The following is a 19,230-nucleotide window of genomic DNA, read 5'->3' on the forward strand; positions in this document are numbered from 1 at the left end:
GGCTGTGCTGTATCTGGGGGCAGTGAGGAGCAGATGTGTATATATTTTTCTTGTCTGCAGCCTCTTCTGTGACCCGTACAAGTGCTGGCGTTTCTCCCCCATCTCGGAGCCGTTCTTTCTTTCTTGCTCTGCGTTGCGGCTCCTCTACCTCCAGAAATCTCGCGTTGTATCCCGGCCAGATAGAAGTAAATATTGCTCTGTTATTTTAGCAATATGAAACATTGGCTTCCTCCGAGCTCCAGCTCTTGGATCCGGGTCAAATCAAGAAATATCTGACTTTTTTTTTTTTTTTTTACATGAAAAGAGCTTACTTTAATTCATGTAAACAAGAGCTCCTATTTCACTGTGAATTGGCAGCGGCCGGCGCTGGAGGAACGGAGAGCGACTGAATGGGAGGAGGGTGCAGAGTGCAGATTTAAGGTCCTGTATCTACCCCCACGCCCATCATGAATTCTCCCATTAGATCATTTGGCTAAAAACGACGGCTCCTTCCTGATCATTGACCTGCGTGAGCGTGACAGCGATCACACCATCAATGATCAGCTCAGAATCTGCTAATGTCCTGCTGACGTGTAAAGGGGGCTTTAAACAAGCGCCTAACGACTTGATAAATCGCTGATCGACCCCCGTTATTGCCAAATGTCTGCCTGGGCAAACCAACCGTCCTACCTGTTCTTTGTAAAGATCTTCTACTGGTGGAAGGGTACAGCCGGTTGGTGCGGATGCCAAAATGTCACCCACTGTCATGGCCAATTGTATTTTCCCACCGTGGGAACTTACCCTAAGGATACCAAAGCTCTGCCCACCGAATAGAAGCCTGCAACCAAGAATAAATGTGCAGCGACCGATGGGCAGAGCTTTGGTACTCCCTCGATGGTGGATTTTTCACTTTGCATTCGTGAGACTTTAAATAGAACCTGTCAGGTCCACTTTGCACCAGATCCACGAGCAGTTCTGGGTGTATATTACTAATCCCTGCCTAACTGTCCCTGTATACACTAGCATAGATAAAGAGATCTTCAGAAAAAGTATTTCTAAAGATCCTTTATGATATGCTAATGAGCGCAGGGACTAGTCGCAAGGGAGTTAGTTCCCTTGGCTAGTCGGCCCCCTTATCATGGTAGTACGCCCACAGGGGTGTGCTAAAGTGCTAATGAATGCGCAGCGTCAGAGGCATGATCGCTCTTACCTCTCTGTTGCCACCACTGGTTTTCGGCTCAATGCACATGATCAGAACGTTTCCGGACTTCTGGTCATGTGCAATACACCAGTTTGAAGCCGAGACGTATACACCCAGCTTCATAGTGCGCATGACTCAAAGTGCAGAACTTGTGATCATGTGCACTGAGTCGAAATCCAGCGTTGGTTGGTGGTGGCAACAGAGAGCGGTGAGATCAACCATGTCTCTAACGCTGTGCGTTCATTAGCATGTTAGTACACCCACAAGGGCGTGCCTACATGCTAAGGGGGCCGACTAGCCAAGGGAAGTAATACCCTCATGACTAGTCCCTGCGCTCATTAGAATATCATAAAGAATCTTTAGAAATACTTTTTCTAAAGATCTCTATCTATGCTACTAGATACAGGGACGGTCAGGCAGGGATTAGCAATATGCACCCAGAACTGCTCCTGGCTCCAGGTGCATATTGCACCTGACAGGTTCCCTTTAAGAAATCTCATGCAGATGCTGCAATGTTAATGCAACAGGTGTAGGTGCAAGTTTCAGTCTTTTAAATATGGAGTGTAAAATGTGTAGCACCATAGGATAGGGTGAAATTTGTAGATTGGTGGGAGTCTGATCGCTGGAATCTGCGCCAATTGGTAGGATGGGCACTTGTATCCCAGTTAGAATGGTGTCTATCCCGACCACCGCTCCATTAAGCTTTTCTAGAGCTTCCGAGCACAGTGCACTGCTTTTTCCGACAGCACCATAAACAATGAATGGAACGGTTGCCCAGTTGCCGCCCCGGATCGGTGCAGGTCCGAGCAGTTGGACCCCTGCTGATATGTCCTCGCCTTTACTGCAGAGAATCCCTTATAAATGACAAATGTCTTACAAATCTCATCTGCTGCAGAAATGTTGCATTCAGATATTGCAATCCACAGCGTGATACTTCACCGCGAATCTCACTAGAAAATATGTTGGGTGCAAAATTGGAGCTGAAAAGTTTACCCTGCACTCTGCTTTACTTATGCATGAAAGGTGCTCGGGTTAAAGGCAACTTCTCCTTCTTTCTTACCTCGGACTCTACGTTGGATTTCTTAAGGATCCTCCTGCAGAATTTAATAATAATAATAATAATAATATTTATTCATTTATATAGCGCTGTTAATTCCACAACGCTTTACATACAATGGTAACTCTGTCCCCATTGGGGCTCACAATCTAGGTTCCCTAACAGCATGTTTTTGGAGTGTGGGAGGAAACCCACGCAAACACGGGGAGAACATACAAACTCCTTGCAGATGTTGTCCTTGGTGGGACTTGAACCCAGGACCCCAGCGCTGCAAGACTGCAGTGCTAACCACTGAGCCACCGTGCTGCCCTATTTATATCATCCTTCGCTCTTCCCGCTGTATGGTTACATTGCTGTGCAGCACAGCATTACAGAAAGGTATATAGAAATGATGGGAGTGATTATACCACTGTGCAGGGAAGGGTGGTACTGTGATTGTGCAGAAAGATAGGACGGAGCACCCAATATAGTGTCATTGTCAGTTTTTGCCCTGGATTTAGTCGCCGGCTTTTGGTTTCGGTGTTTGGCTCTGTTTATGGTAACCTGATTCGGTAACGTAGCCGCTCGTGGTAGCAGGCGCTCGCTATACATCAGGGCTGTGGAATGTTTTTTCTTGCATGGCACATTTTACAAGCCGTAAGGGCAGCGCGCTAGAAGCCTGCATGACCTCACCATCATATCCTCTCTGCTGTACAGCTGATTTTGGGTGCGGACCCTTTGGCCTCGGCCTGGTGAGTGCAGTAATTGTTAGAAGCATTCACCTAAAGGGAATTCGGATCTCCGTGCATCATCTATACAGAAATGAGATGCTAATCCTGCGGCCCTGGTGCACCGTGCCTCGGCTCTACGGACAGAGGGTGTCACCCATTGTGCGGAGCGACCGGAGAGGTCTGCGGAGGTGCAGCAGCGTCACAGGGCAGGAATGTGTGATGGCCACCGATCCAATGTGCGCTAAGGAGACTTACAGCGGAAAGCTGTGTCATATAATGGGAAGCCGGAGCTAGGATTGGGGGCTGGATTTCATTAAAGTCTACAGATATTGGAATTTCTTTATTCAGACTTACCAGCCATTTTTGCAGAAATGCAGCCATATTTGATGTCCCGTGTAATCTGCCTGTAGCAGCAGAGACACCAAGATTATGGGGGCAGGTTATTGTCTGTACAGAAGTGGGAGGGTGGGTTCTTATCGCTTTTCAGTAAGAGGGGGTGGGCTCTTATCTCACAGTAAGGGTGGGAAGGTTCTTTTTCCTCTTTGGTACAATAGGGTGGGTTGTTGTCTCTTTACAGTAAGTACGAGTTTGTCTCTGGTAAGCGGAGGCAGTTTTTGTCTCTATGTTAAGCGGGGGCGGGTTGTTGTTGCTCTACAGTAAGCGGGGCCAGTTGTTGTTGCTCTACAGTAAGCGGGGGCGGGTTGTATTCTCTTTGGTAAGCCGGGGCGGGTTGTTGTCGCTCTACAGCAAGCAGGGGTGGGTTGTTGCTCTACAGAAAGCAGCGGCAGGTTGCAATCTCTTTGGCAAGCGGGGGTGTGGTGCAATCTTTTTGGCAAGCGGGGGTGGGTTGCAATCTCTTTGGCAAGCGGGGGTGTGTTGCAATCTCTATGGCAAGCGGGGCCGGGTTGCAATCTCTTTGGCATGCGGGGCCGGGGTGCAATCTCTTTGGCAAGCGGGGCTGTGTTGCAATCTCGTTGGCAAGCGGGGCCGGGTTGCAATCTCTTTGGCAAGCGATGGCCGGGTTGCAATCTCTTTGGCAAGCGGGGGGGGCGGGTTGCAATCTCTTTGGCAAGCGGGGGTGTGTTGCAATCTCTTTGGCAAGCGGGGGGGTGTTGCAATCTCTTTGGCAAGCGGGGGGGTGTTGCAATCTCTTTGGCAAGCGGGGGGGTGTTGCAATCTCTTTGGCAAGCGGGGCCGGGTTGCAATCTCTTTGGCAAGCGGGGCCGGGTTGCAATCTCTTTGGCAAGCGGGGCCGGGTTGCAATCTCTTTGGCAAGCGGGGCCGGGTTGCAATCTCTTTGGCAAGCGGGAGCGGGTTGCAGTCACTCTACAGTAAGCGGGGGTGAGTTGTTGTCGTGCTCTCTATGGTAAGCTGGGCGGGTTGTAGTAGTCTCTACGGTAAGCAAGGGGGTGGTGAATTGTTGACGTTTCTACAGTAAGCAGGGATGTGTTGTCTCTCTATGGTAAGCGAGGGTGGGTTCTCGTCACTCTTCTGTACGTGGGGCAGGTTCTCGTCTCTCTCGTTCTCCCTTTCTCCTGTAGGTGAGGGCAGGTTCTCGTCGCTCTACGGTAGGCGGGGTGGGCCATCATCACTCTACGGTAGGTGGGATGGGCCATCATCACTCTACGGTAGGCGGGGTGGGCCATCATCACTCTACGGTAGGCGGGGTGGGCCATCATCACTCTACGGTAGGTGGGGTGGGCCATCATCACTCTACGGTAGGTGGGGTGGGCCATCATCACTCTACGGTAGGTGGGGTGGGCCATCACCACTCTACGGTAGGTGGGGTGGGCCATCATCACTCTACGGTAGGTGGGGTGGGTTTTTGTCGCTTTACAGGAAGCGAGGACTTTGTCTTTGTCCTGCCTCTTCTGTTTGTCAAACTACATTCAGCATTACCAAAGAGGCAGGCAAGTTATTGGACAATGGCAGGTGAATGATGGGGAGTTGGGGAAATAATGTTCCAGCACTTATAGTGCTGGCAGTATGCTGATTTAGAGGAACTGACAACTAAAAAGGAAAAAAAAAAAAAAAAAAGACAAGATATGAAGTTATAGAGCAGGAGAATCAGGACAGTTTGTGGACATATTAGACTGGTATGTGCTCCGAAAACATACTTTGTTATAGGGGATGAGGACCGCAAGATCGGTTTTGTGTGAAAGACAGGAATGGTCTAATAGTTTGGGTCCCGCTCTAGGATAGTCTGGGTACCGGTATAATTACCTATACAAAACAAAATCACATGTAATGTTCACATTACACTGGGGAGATATGTACAGTCACAGCCTGTATGTGTCATATATCCACCATTGGCCGCAATGTAAACAATGTCCAGTATGCGGTACGTTATCAGCGGCAGTCGGTGTATATGGCGGTGCACACTGCTCTGCTTCACCGTACAATAAAACTGTGGATGCATTACACCCCGGCGGGGGCCTGATGTGGGTGCATTACACCCCGGCGGGGGCCTGATGTGGGTGCATTACACCCCGGCAGGGCTCTGATGTTTGGGCAGGGGCCTGATGTGGGTGTATTACACCCCGGCGGGGGCCTGATGTGGGTGCGTTACACCCCGGCGGGGGCCTGATGTGGGTGCGTTACACCCCGGCGGGGGCCTGATGTGGGTGCGTTACACCCCGGCGGGGGCCTGATGTGGGTGCGTTACACCCCGGCGGGGGCCTGATGTGGGTGCGTTACACCCCGGCGGGGGCCTGATGTGGGTGCGTTACACCCCGGCGGGGGCCTGATGTGGGTGCGTTACACCCCGGCGGGGGCCTGATGTGGGTGCGTTACACCCCGGCGGGGGCCTGATGTGGGTGCGTTACACCCCGGCGGGGGCCTGATGTGGGTGCGTTACACCCCGGCGGGGGGGGCCTGATGTGGGTGCGTTACACCCCGGCGGGGGCCTGATGTGGGTGCGTTACACCCCGGCGGGGGCCTGATGTGGGCGAGGCAGCTCTCCCTGTACATACCTGTATTCATACAATCAATGTTCTTGCTTTCCAGGTGGTCTGTGGACGGTATTAACCTTAGGAGGAGTGGGAAGCAAACCCACCCCCACACAGGACCAGTCCTCGCCTCTGGCCAACCAAAGCCTCCTGCTGCTGCTGGTCCTCGCTAACCTCACTGATGCTCCGGACTGCCCCAATCCTTTCCGACAGTCCATTATGTCTTTCAGGAACACACAAGGTAAATATATCAAACATACAAGGCATGGGCCATGGGATTTGATTGTCAGCAGCACAGAGTATTTCAGCAGCGAGCCGTCTTTAGGGAGGCTGTGACCTGTCCACCCATACGGTGATGATGGTGAGGACAGGGGTGGATGTAAGAGCGGCCAATGTCCTGCTGTGAGATGGAGTGGGTGGGTGGATGAGCAGATTGAGAGTTATTGGAAGAAGCTGTCTCCCCAGCGGCACAGAGTATTTGAGTACAGAAGTGTGCAGCCTTCAGATAGGCCGTGACCTATCCACTCATACAGTGAAGGATATGAGGGGGGAAGAGTGTCCTGGTGTGTGGTGGGCATGGAAGTGGGGCGGGAGAGTGTCCTGGTGTGTGGTGGGCATGGAGGTGGGACGGGAGAGTGTCCTGGTGTGTGGTGGGCATGGAGGTGGGGTGGGGGAGTGTCCTGGTGTGTGGTGGGCATGGAGGTGGGGGGGGGAGTGTACTGGTGTGTGGTGGGCATGGAGGTGGGGGGGGGGAAGAGTGTCCTGGCGTGTGGTGGGCATGGAGGTGGGGTGGGAGAGTGTCCTGGTGTGTGGTGGGCATGGAGGTGGGGTGCCAGAGTGTCCTGGTGTGTGGTGGGCATGGAGGTGGGGTGGAAGAGTGTCCTGGTGTGTGGTGGGCATGGAGGTGGGGTGGAAGAGTGTCCTGGTGTGTGGTGGGCATGGAGGTGGGGCGGGAGAGTGTCCTGGTGTGTGGTGGGCATGGAGGTGGGGCGGGAGTGTCCTGGTGTGTGGTGGGCATGGAGGTGGGGGGGAGAGTGTCCTCATGTGGGGAGGGGGGGGAGTGTACTAGTGTGTGGTGGGCATGGAGGGCACTGCCCTGATGTGTGGTGGGCATGTAGGGGGGCGAAAGTGTCCTGGTGTGTGGTGGGCATGGGGGGGCAGTGTTGTGCTGGGCATGTGGTTGAGGGCAATGTCCTGGTGTGTGATGGGAAATTACAGATGGAGTGTTATTGGAAGGAGCAGTGCCCCCAGCAGCACAGAGTATTTCAGGATTGTGTGAGCACATCACTATTTGAGGCTTTGCCCCCTTTAACCTGTTGGTGTTTCATTTCAGACAGCTCCGTGCCGCTCAGCCCCAGCCCGCACTCCTTCCAGATAAATTTCAATAGTCTGTACACGGCCCTGTGCGATCAGCAGAAGTCTGACCAGGCCACGCTGCTCCTGTACACATTACTGCACCAGAACAGCAACGTCCGCACCTACGTCTTGGCTCGTACCGATATCGAAAGCCTTGTAAGTGCTCAGGAAACGAATGCATGAGATATCCTTCACTTATTATTATTCAACGGTGACAGCCGTGCAGCATTGCAGACTCTTATCCATAGACAATGGACAGTCATTAAAGTGTTAATTTCATGCTGTATCTGTATGGGGGTCTGATCTCTAAATTAGGTGTCAAAATGCCTTCACACACCACACCGGTAACACTGTCCTGTACGGAGCTGTTCAAACCGGGAGCGACGGAGAAAATCAGGACAACTTTGTAGGATGAAACTTAGGCTACTTTCACACTTGCGTTGAACGGCATCCATCACAATGCGTTGTAAATAGTGTGATATAAAGGCAGCGGATTCCAGTGAAATAACACGTTGCGTTAAGCCTAGAGAGAGCGAGCCCCCATCATCACTGCACGTACCCCGGCACTACCGCCCCCATCATCACTGCATGCACCTCGGCACTACCGCCCCCATCATCACTGCACGCACCTCGGCACTACTGCCCCCATCATCACTGCACGTACCTCGGCACTACTGCCCCCATCATCACTGCACGCACCTCGGCACTACCGCCCCCATCATCACTGCACGCACCTCGGCACTACCGCCCCCATCATTACTGCACGCACTTCGGCACTACTGCCCCCATCATCACTGCACGCACCTCAGCACTACTGCCCCCATCATCACTGCACGCACCCCGGCACTACCGCCCCCATCATCACTGCACGCACCCCGGCACTACCGCCCCCATCATCACTGCACGCACCCCGGCACTACCGCCCCCATCATCACTGCACGCACCCCGGCACTACCGCCCCCATCATCACTGCACGCACCCCGGCACTACCGCCCCCATCATCACTGCACGCACCCCGGCACTACCGCCCCCATCATCACTGCACGCACCCCGGCACTACCGCCCCCATCATCACTGCACGCACCCCGGCACTACCGCCCCCATCATCACTGCACGCACCCCGGCACTACCGCCCCCATCATCACTGCACGCACCCCGGCACTACTGCACCCATCATCACTGCACGCACCCCGGCACTACTGCACCCATCATCATCACCGCACGCACCCCGGCACTACCGCCCCCATCATTATCCCTGCACACACAGGCACTACCGCACTCATCATCACCGCACACACCCCGGAACTACCGCACTCATAATCATCACCGCACACACCGGCACTACTGCCCCTATTATCACGGCACACACCCCGGCACTACCACACTCCTCTTCACCGCACACACCCCGGCACTACCGCCCTCATCATCACCGCACACACCCCGGCACTACTGCATCCCATCATCATCACCGCACACACCCCGGCACTACCACACCCATCATCTCCGCACACTCTGGCACTACTGCACCCATCATCATCACCGCACACACGCAGGCATTACCTCAGTGACGTCCCAGCTGACAGTGCGACTCACTTCAGTTGCTGCCTGGAGCTCACAGGAGCGGCGGTGTTCTAAGGCCGCTCCTGTCAGCTTCATGTAGCAGAGCTGGATGCGTCGTGGGACCTTGTGTGGATTACGTCGGACCTGGAGGGGTATTTGGGGATTAATAAAGTGGGGAAAGAGGATGTTTTTTTTTTATCTTTTATTCCAAATAAAGTATTTTTTCAGGTGTATGTGTTTATTTACTTTCACTTACAGGTTAATCATTGTGGGTGTCTCATAGACGCCTGCCATGATTAACCTAGGACTTAGTGGCAGCTATGGGCTGCTGCCATTAACTCCTTATTACCCCGATTGCCACCGCCCTAGGGCAATTCGGGATGAGCCGGGTAGAGTCCCGGGACTATCGCATCTAATGGATGCGGCAATTCTGGGCGGCTGCTGGCTGATATTTTTAGGCTGGGGGGCTCCCCATAACGTTTGGCTCCCCATCCTGAGAATACCAGCCTTCAGCTGTGTGGCTTTACCTTGGCTGGTATCAAAATTGGGGGGGAACCGCACACCGTTTTTTTTTTAATTATTTATTTATTGGACTGCACGATATAGACCCGTCCACCGCTGGCTGTGATTGGTTGCAGTGAGACAGCTGTCACTCAGCGTGGGGGCGGGTCTGACTGTAACCAATCATGGGCGCCGGTGGGCGGGGGAAGCAGTGAATACTAAATGGAATAATGAGCGGCCGGAATTTTCAAAAGAGGAGAAGCCGCTAGAGAAGTGTGACAGCCGTGCAGGGCCGCGACAGTGATCTGTGAGTATGAGAGAGGGAGAGACCGACCGACATTGACAGAGAGCGATAGACCGACAGAGAGAGAGAGACCGATCGACAGACAGAGAGAGACCAGGAGTGCTTTTAAACAATTTAGAACGTTCTGCTGGACATACTGGGTATGCTCAGTAGAACGTGACGGAATCCTGCACTGGATCTGTCGCCAAACAGAGCACCATAGACATTCATTATGCCTTGTAACGGATCCCGACGGAATCCTGCGGAGTGCATTTTTTTACAGCAACAAAAAACGCTACATTCATCGTTCCCTCCGCGACAAAACTGATGTGCCGCGGGGCAGATGCAACGCAAGACCATCTGTTGCTATCCGTAGCTAATAGAAGTCTATGAGGAATAAATGGTTTCCTGCAACGGTTCCCGTAATTCCTTAAGGCGGCGAATAGCAACGGATGCCGCACAACGCAAGTGTGAAACTAGCCGTAGTCAGTTCTGTATAATCTAATTAGGATCACATATAAAGGGGGTACTTTTTTTTTTTAAATGGACAATCCCTTTAACTGTGAGGAATTTGACACAGTGTAACATAAGGTCAGAGCTCTGACCCAGGAGCTCTCTAATAGTGTCTGCCCCAAGCAAAGCTCCATAAGTAAAGAGTTTTATCAAAAATGTTAGATGGTTCTGATTCTGCAGCCTGTATATATCACTGTACATAGAATTTAGAATGAGCCACCAGTGACCCAGTCAGTGAGCTCCTTGTGATGGCAGAGATTGTAACTCGTATTTCTATTTTTCCTGAACCATCTTTTAACCCTAGAACGCGCAACCATAGAAATCAACCATAGAAAACAAGTAACCTAGCAGGCCTGCGAGAGACCCCAGGTATGCGTTCTAGGGTTAAATGGAAGCCGTCGGCAGGATCTCACCCACCCTATACTATTTATAAGTGCATGTAGCTCTTTGAAGAACAAGCAAAGCCGTATCTTTAGCTAAAGAGTTTATTTCCTCCGTCACGTTTGAATAGATATGCAAATGGCGCTGAAGTGCTATCAGTGCCTAGAAGCACTTCCCAAGCCTCTGTCACTCCGGCTCTATTCAGCGGCTTCCTCCTGCCTGACTCGACAGCTGCCTTGCTTGAAGTCCAAGGCAAAGAAGAGACAGTGACACTGGGAGAGCAATAGAGCCGGAGTGACAGAGCACTGGGAAGTGCTTCTAGGAGTCCAAAGCACTTCAGCCTCATTTGCATATACTGTGTAGCTAAAGGCATGGCTGGATTTATATTTACAAGAGCACATATAAATATTTTTTTTGGGGGGGGGTGTGAAATCCGGCTGACTGGTTCCCTTTAACTCCTTCAGGGCCAGGAAATTGAGCATTTTTCCCACTTCCGTATTTTTAATTTTTCTATCTACATAGCCGTACGAGGGCTTGTATTTTGCGGGACGATTTGTACTTTTGAATGGCACAATTTAGCTTACCGCGTCATGTACGGAATAACGGGAAAATAATTTCCAAGTGCGGTGATTACACGCAGATCCACCGTTGGTCTTTTGGGTTGCGTTTTTACGGTGTACATTGTGCAGTAAACATGACATCCAGCCCGGATTCTCCAAGTCAGTACTATCACCGGGATACTAGACATGCAAATGTGTATTTTTATTTACGTAGGGAAAAACGTTTTTAGAAATTTGTAAAAAAAAAAATAAATTAAATTAAATATATTTTTATTTTGTTTTTTTGTCACTATATTCCGAGACCTGGAACAATTTTTTTTTGTTTTCCATTAGTGGAGCTGTGTGACCACTTTTGTGTTCCAAGCTGATGTTTAAAATTCTGGGGTACATGCAATGTTTTTCGTGTTTTTTTTTTGTTTTTTTTTTATATAGAGAGAGGTGCGGTGACAAGAAAAACAGCAATTTTTGTATGCTTTTATAATTTCTTATTTTTTTAATAGACGGTAAAAGCGGGGCTGATCTGAATATTTTTTTGTTTTATATTCTTTAAAACTTTTTTTTTTACTACTTAAGGCCCTGTGCGCACACTGCGTTTTTTGCCACGGATTTACCGCGGTTTTGCTGCAGAAATGTTGCAGAAATTGTTCATAACCTTTCTGCAGTCCTTCTCCAGCAAAACCTATGGGAAAAAAAACTGCGGTTTTTTTCCACCTACAGGTTTTTGCTGCAGAATTTCTGCAGCAAAAAGAATGAGCATGTCACTTAATTTCCACAGGTACCTGCGGTTTTTGCCATATATGATGGTAAAAAAAAAAACCGCAGGGACCAACCCGCGGCAAAACGCGGGTGCATTATTACCTCGGTTTTTGCCGCGGATGCGGTATTCTGCCAGAGGGTGCGGATTTTTCTTAAGAAAAGTTATTTCCCAGTGCGCACAGGGCCTTATTTTTTTAGTTCCCCTAGCGAATCACTTATACTATATACTGTGATGATATTGTTCTGCAGTGTATAGTGTAAATCACGGTCTCCTTTGAAGCTCATCATATGGATGACCAATATGGCTAAGTTCACATTTCCGTTGTTTTGCATCAGTCACATGCGTTGCTTGACGTATGTGACTGATGCGTTGTACAACGGATGACAAAGAACAGAAACCATTGTCAGACTCCGTTGTGTGCGGGGGGGCGGAGCGCGAGGGGGCGGAGCCGTGGCGCTGAGGACGTCAGTGTCGCGGGGACTGCAGGGCTGGGGACAAGTGATTGTGAGTGTGTGTGTGTGTACATGCGGATTGCGGGAGGGGGCGGAGCCGAGTTGGGAAGTGTCGCCTCCTTGCACACGTATCCAGGGTAAATATAGGGTAACTAAAAGCAAAGCACTTTTTGCTTGGTTACCCGATATTTATCTTGGATACCAGCGTACACCACTTAGCGCGGGCTCCCTGCACACGTATCCAGTGTAAATATCGGGTAACTAACCAAAGCGCATTGCTTGGTTACCCGATGTGTATCCTGGTTACGTGTGCAGGGAGCCAGAGAGAGCATGCGCAGCAAAATCCTCCGGATTGCGCTGCTCAAAAAACGTTACAGGCTGCGTGGCTCCCGCCCGGCGGTCAGTTAAAAAACGACTGACCGCGACGCAGCGGATGCAACGCAGCATCATCAGTTGCAATCCGTCACTAATAGAAGTCTATGGGGAAAAACTGGATTCCTGCAAAATATTTTGCAGGATACCGTAATTCCTCAAGGCGACGGATTGTGACTGATGCAAAACAACGGAAGTGTGAACCTAGCCTAAGGCAGGGAGTTCCGCTCCTGAGCCCCCTCCACTTGCCGTCACCCCGGCGCAGGAGTTACTGTTGCGTCCGTACGCGAAAGGGTTAAACTGATTTATTGGCAAATCCATGTTGAACTTTGATGTGGTCATAAATCCTAAAACCTTTACCGGCCCCAGGCGCTTGTCCAAGGCCAGGTCCCATGACATATTACATGTGATCAGGCCACCGGACCAGCGTCGATGCACTCAACAGGCAAGTACGATCCCACCGCAAGCATTGTGGTCCGTTCCGCCATTATTTTCCATTCGCCAGTTGTGTTAATGGGTGGGTAGAAACGAGGACATACATGAACCCAGCCTTATAAGAGATCAGAGGAAGAGATTAGAAGGAGCTCACTGACTGACTCTCTTGGAGCTCACTATGTTGACGGTTTTGTACAGTGATACATACAGGGTGTAGAAGCCAAATGGATCACAATTTTTTTATAAAAATGCATAAAAAGTTTTCTCAGTGAAGAATACATGCATCTAAGTAAAGCAAGGACTCAGTATCCTTTAAAAGAAGAATGAGATAGAATCCAAGACACAAAGGCAGGGAATAGAAATGCTGACGCGCTTTGAGGCGGATTAAGGATATTATTCCTGGGTCGCTATGAGTCAGCGCCGCTAATCCGATTCCAAATGCGTCAGCAGATCTGTCCTTAAGGGAGACCGAAGAGATCGAGGAGCAAGGGTCTATAACGCGTGCACTTAAACATGTCTCCGCTCCTTCCAGTATCCCCGATGTCTTGGTGTGAGCGGCCTGCGGCCACGGTGCCCAGAGACTGTGATGATCGTGTCCCCTTCTGTCTTCTTCGCAGGTTCTTCCCATATTGGAGATTTTGTACCATGTCGAAGAACGCAACTCCCACCATGTTTACATGTCTCTCATCATCCTCCTCATCCTGACCGAGGACGATGGGTTCAACCGATCGATCCATGAAGTGGTAAGATTCATGGTGTCACAGTGTCGCTGCAGTCCAAATCTATTACCTAAAGTTGTACATTCTGTTTATTAATAAAATGTATTAACGTTCTCCAGTGAAACCAGAACAATGTGAATATGTTAGCACAACTACGGTAATATAAAAAGTGGCTCCTCCAAATTCAGCACAAAATGGCACTATTACTGACTAGGGTCCTAGTAGAGCCATGCTGGCTGTTATGACCTGCTGCAAGTATGATGCATAGCAAGACACCAGTTCTGGTAGGGTTTCTATTGTCTGTTTGCACCTTAAAGGCACTCTCTCACCAGGTCTTTTGCTATATAATCTGGTAGCAGCATAACATAGGGCAAGAGACCTTGATTCCAGCGATGTATCACTTACTGGGCTGCATGGTTTAGTTTTCATAGAATCACTGTTTTGTCAGATGTGGATGTAGCAGTGTGAAGACTTCTGCGCTGTGTATAACCCTGCCCACCCCCATGATTGGCAACTTCCTGTGTACACTGTACATCGTTAGCAAGTTGCCAATCTGTGGTAGGGCAGGGTGATACTCTGGTCTCCTCTGCAGTGATAATCTCCTGCTGATAAAATGCTGTTTACATTGAAACTACAACAATCTAATAATTGCCACATCCCTGAAATCAGGCTCTTTTGCCTAAATTATGCTGCTCTCAGATTAAATAGTAAAAAACTGTGGACAGATTCTCTTTAAGATGTATACTAAACATTGTGTTTAGTATGTGTCTGTGTCCATGACGTTCAGTTCTGTTGACCCAAAAGCACATGAAAAGGGTCGTTAGTATGCTCAATGCTATATCCACAAACATTTTGGCAGTTTGGTACATTGCTCAGCACTGGAGCTTTGCAGGCCTTAACTGTATTAACCATATGTTTGGATGAGGAAATGGGAAGTATGTGCTGAAAAGATCTCAAGTCCCAGAGTGAAGCATGGTGGGATCTCTCTTTGTGATGCCTACAGTGAAGCATGGTATGGACTCTGATGCCTACAGTGAATCATAGTGGGTGCTCACCGGGTGATGTCTACAGTGAAGCATGATGGAGGCTCACTCTCTGATGCCTACAGTGAAGCATTGTGGGGGCTCACTTGAGTGATTCCTACAGTGAAGCATGGTGGGGGCTTACTGGGTTATGCCTACAGTGAAGCATGGTGGGGGCTCACTGGGTGATACCTACAGTGAAGCATGGCGGGGGCTCTCTCGTAGGTGATGCCTATTGTGAAGCATTGGGGGTCTCACTGGGTAATGCCTATAGTGAAGTGTGATGGGAACCACTCGGTGATGCCTACAGGGAAGTATGATGGGGCTCACTTGGGGATGCCTATAGTGAAGCATAGCCGAGGCTCACTGAGTGATGCCTACAGTGCTGCATGGCGGGGGTTTCACTGGGTGATGCCCGCAGTAAACATGACGGGAACCTCTTGGTAATGCTTATAATGAAGCAGGTGGAGGCTCACTGAGTGACGCCTATAATGAAACATGGTAGGGTCTCACTCAGTGGTGCCTATAGTGAAGCCTGGTTTTGACTTGGTAATGCCTACAGTTAAGCTTGGCAGGGGCTTACTCAGTGATACCTACGGTGAAGCATGATGGGAGCCTCTCAGTGATGCCTATAGTGAAGCATTGCGGGAGCTTACTACATGATGCCTACAGTGAAGTATGACCTCTCAGTGATGTCTACATTGAAGCATGGTAGGGGCTTACTTGGTGATGCCTGTAGTGAAACATGAGGGGAACGTCAGTGATGTTTACAGTGAAGCATGGTGAGGGCTCTGGGTGATGCTTATAGTAAAACATAGTGGAGGCTCACTCTGTGATACCTACGGTGAAGCATGACAGGAATATTTTGGTGATATAATGAAGCATGGTGCGGTTTCACGTTGTGATACCTATAGTGAAGCATGGTGCGGTCTCACTCGGTGATGCCTACAGTGAAGCATTGCGGGAACATGTTGGTGATATGTACAGTGAAGCATATTGAAGGCTCACTGGGTGATGCCTGTAGTGAAGCATGGTGGGGTCTCACTGAATGATGCCTATAGTGAAGCATGGTGGGGGGGTCATTGGGCAATGCCTATAATGAAGCATTATAGGTCTCACTGGGTGATGCCTATAGTGAAGCATTGGGGGTCTCACTGGGTGATGCCTTTTAGTGAAGCATGGTGGGGGCTCACTCATGATGCCCACAGTGACGCATGGCGGAGGCTCCATCGGTGATTCCTATGGTGATGCTTTGGGAAACTAATTTAAAAATTAGTGCCACATAATCAATTGCATTAAAGTGCCTCAGAGTCTGACCATCGTGCACTGTGAACCCTGGAGAACACCTAATACAGTTGATAAAACAAGCAAAAACTGGGCTGTAGACACCCAGTTATTTAACTTGTTTCTTTACATTCCAGCCCAATCAGTAATAAAATAGCCTAGACCAACAGGTATTTAAAAATCTTTTACTCTAGGAAATCCAGAATAAAAGGATATCCCTATTATTCTCTAGACCACCAGATATTAACCCTTACTTAGACCACCAGGACAAAAAATGATCATATTTCAAATCATAGACCACCATTTCCTTCTTTTACCCTAGGGAATAAAATAACCAACCTTTTGTAAATTTTTTTTTTTTTTCCCTAGACCACCAGGGCATAAAAAGATTATTCTTTTTTTTAGCCTCGACAATCAGATGATTTTATCTTATTTTATACTTGGACACTAGTGAATAATAAAATGCTGGCCCTTTTATACTCTAGACCACCGGGTAATAAAATGATATAACGGCGTTCATTTTCCAGACCACCAGGGAATTTAATATCAAATCCTTTACCTACCATATATCATAGAGGAAGAAAGCATTATCCTAGGTCACAACCTTCTCACCTACCAACCCGTCCTTCTGACCACCAAGAAAAGGGGGCTCTACTTTAACCCTTCTCTGACATTTGACATATATGTGCTGCATAAGCTGAGCCCACTCACCCCACTGCCCCCCCCTCTTGGGGGCGCTGACGGGTCCTCATGGCAGATGGGGTTCGTCCGTTATGTTTTTAGGGTTTTACACCCTATAAAACATGTGGGCTCCTTTCTGTGTGTAGTTGTATCCCGGCCACTTATTGCTGAGCTGTTCCTCGCCGCGCTCGGTGTGTGGCTGGAAACGCATCAGCTTTTCATTTGGAGACGTCTTGGCTTGTGCAGAGTTGTATAATTTACTGCCGAGGCTTCTTGAATGTTCTTTTCCCAGGGACGCCCGATTGTTACATTAAATTAGAAGTTGTGACACTCGATTAAAGATATTTTCTGTAAGTTGGATGGAAAACGGTGTGGACGGATTAAAGGATCTTTACTCAAAATAGCTGAAAGTTCTGCTGGAAATTTCCATCCGCGGTGGCCTGAGCCGAGGAGCACAGGCTGCAGACAGGAACACGGCTGTAGGGTGGACCCTGAACCAGATCGGGGTTATCTGGTCCTATGTGATTCCAGAGCTGCATAGAAAAAGGCAGGATTCTCCTGAATTCTCTTTTGGATTTTTTGGAAATGTGGGAAAAAAAATTTGCGCAGTTCATAGTTGCACAAAAATGCTCCAATTCTTGGCAATTTTACACCAGTCTTGACAATCTCTGAAAACTTTTTGAAAAATAAACAGGTTGTGTACCCGAACGTGGTTGACAAATACACCCTGTGTGTAAAGCTGGGTTCACACAGCGACAGCAACGACGACATCGCTGTTGCGTCACCATTTTCTGTGACGCAACAGCGACCTTGTAAGTCGCTGTTAGGGTCGCTGCTTAGCTGTCAAACACAGCGACGTAGCAGCGATCATAACGACATGCGTCGCTGTGGAAGCGGTGTGCGCGGCTCCCTGTTCTCTGCACTCCTAGCCACAGTACACATCGGGTTAATTACCCGATGTGTACTCCAGCTACATGTGCAGAGAGCAGGGAGCCGCGCACTGGCAGCGTGAGAGCGGCGGACGCTGGTAACGAAAGTAAATATGGGGTAACCAGGGAAAGGGCTTCCCTTGGTTACCCGATGTTTACCCTGGTTACAGCTTTCCGCAGCTGCCAGACGCCGGCTCCTGCTCCCTGCTCGCTTCATTTCATCGCTCTCTCGCTGTCACACACAGCGATGTGTGCGTCACAGCGGGAGATCGACGACCAAAAAATGAAGCTGGACATTCAACAACGAGCAGCGACCTCACAGCAGGGCCCAGCTCGTTGCTGGATGTCACACACAGCGACAGGACGTGATGTAGCAGCGACGTTGTTGTCGTCGTCGCTGTGTGTGACACCACCTTAACACTATCTATCTGTCCAGCTCGCCCTCTGTCCAGCTCGCCCTCTGTCCAGCTCGCCCTCTGTCCAGCTCGCCCTCTGTCCAGCTCGCCCTCTGTCCAGCTCGCCCTCTGTCCAGCTCGCCCTCTGTCCAGCTCGCCCTCTGTCCAGCTCGCCCTCTGTCCAGCTCGCCCTCTGTCCAGCTCGCCCTCTGTCCAGCTCGCCCTCTGTCCAGCTCGCCCTCTGTCCAGCTCGCCCTCTGTCCAGCTCGCCCTCTGTCCAGCTCGCCCTCTGTCCAGCTCGCCCTCTGTCCAGCTCGCCCTCTGTCCAGCTCGCCCTCTGTCCAGCTCGCCCTCTGTCCAGCTCGCCCTCTGTCCAGCTCGCCCTCTGTCCAGCTCGCCCTCTGTCCAGCTCGCCCTCTGTCCAGCTCGCCCTCTGTCCAGCTCGCCCTCTGTCCAGCTCGCCCTCTGTCCAGCTCGCCCTCTGTCCAGCTCGCCCTCTGTCCAGCTCGCCCTCTGTCCAGCTCGCCCTCTGTCCAGCTCGCCCTCTGTCCAGCTCGCCCTCTGTCCAGCTCGCCCTCTGTCCAGCTCGCCCTCTGTCCAGCTCGCCCTCTGTCCAGCTCGCCCTCTGTCCAGCTCGCCCTCTGTCCAGCTCGCCCTCTGTCCAGCTCGCCCTCTGTCCGCGACGCTCTCTCAAGCACGTGAAGTAATTCTGTAATGATAATCTATGGCTGATTTAACAGTGATTTTATCAAAACTGCACTAAGCAGCCCAGTAAGTGACACACAAACAATCTTAGCCTCGGAAAACAAATGTTGAGGTCCCTAAGAGATTGGGGTCTCTGAGAAAATGCACAGTTTGACTCCCCCCTAACACCAACCCAACTGTATCTAGGATTTTTTTATGGAATAGGGCTTATATTTCAAGCATACTCTAAAATCCTGTAGATTCATGCTAGGCTGATTTTTAGGGTAGGTCTTATTTTCAGGAACATACGGTAGTTGCTGATTTCTGCTGCAGTGACCACTACTGGGCATATGTGGTATTACATGGCAGCCATTCAGATGAATTACCATGTATACCCTGAGTCCTTCAAAGAGATAGTCGCTGCTGATGAGCGTCCTTCATCTCCAGCTCA

General features: G+C 50.1%; 1 protein-coding gene across 3 annotated transcripts in view; it reads left to right on the plus strand.

Annotated features, from left to right (window-relative positions):
- The window catches only part of DYM (dymeclin), a 363,276-nt gene that overhangs the window by 109,767 nt on the left and 234,279 nt on the right, over positions 1–19,230 (plus strand). For all 3 annotated transcript variants that reach the window (XM_075327226.1, XM_075327240.1, XM_075327233.1), the window contains exons 9-11: positions 5,954–6,136; positions 7,229–7,407; positions 13,683–13,808. In XM_075327226.1, coding sequence (XP_075183341.1) covers positions 5,954–6,136; positions 7,229–7,407; positions 13,683–13,808 — 488 coding nt within the window. The remainder of the gene's footprint in view (positions 1–5,953; positions 6,137–7,228; positions 7,408–13,682; positions 13,809–19,230) is intronic.

This window comes from Anomaloglossus baeobatrachus, chromosome 1 (genome assembly GCF_048569485.1).
Source record: "Anomaloglossus baeobatrachus isolate aAnoBae1 chromosome 1, aAnoBae1.hap1, whole genome shotgun sequence".
NCBI classification, from domain to species: Eukaryota; Metazoa; Chordata; class Amphibia; order Anura; family Aromobatidae; genus Anomaloglossus; species Anomaloglossus baeobatrachus.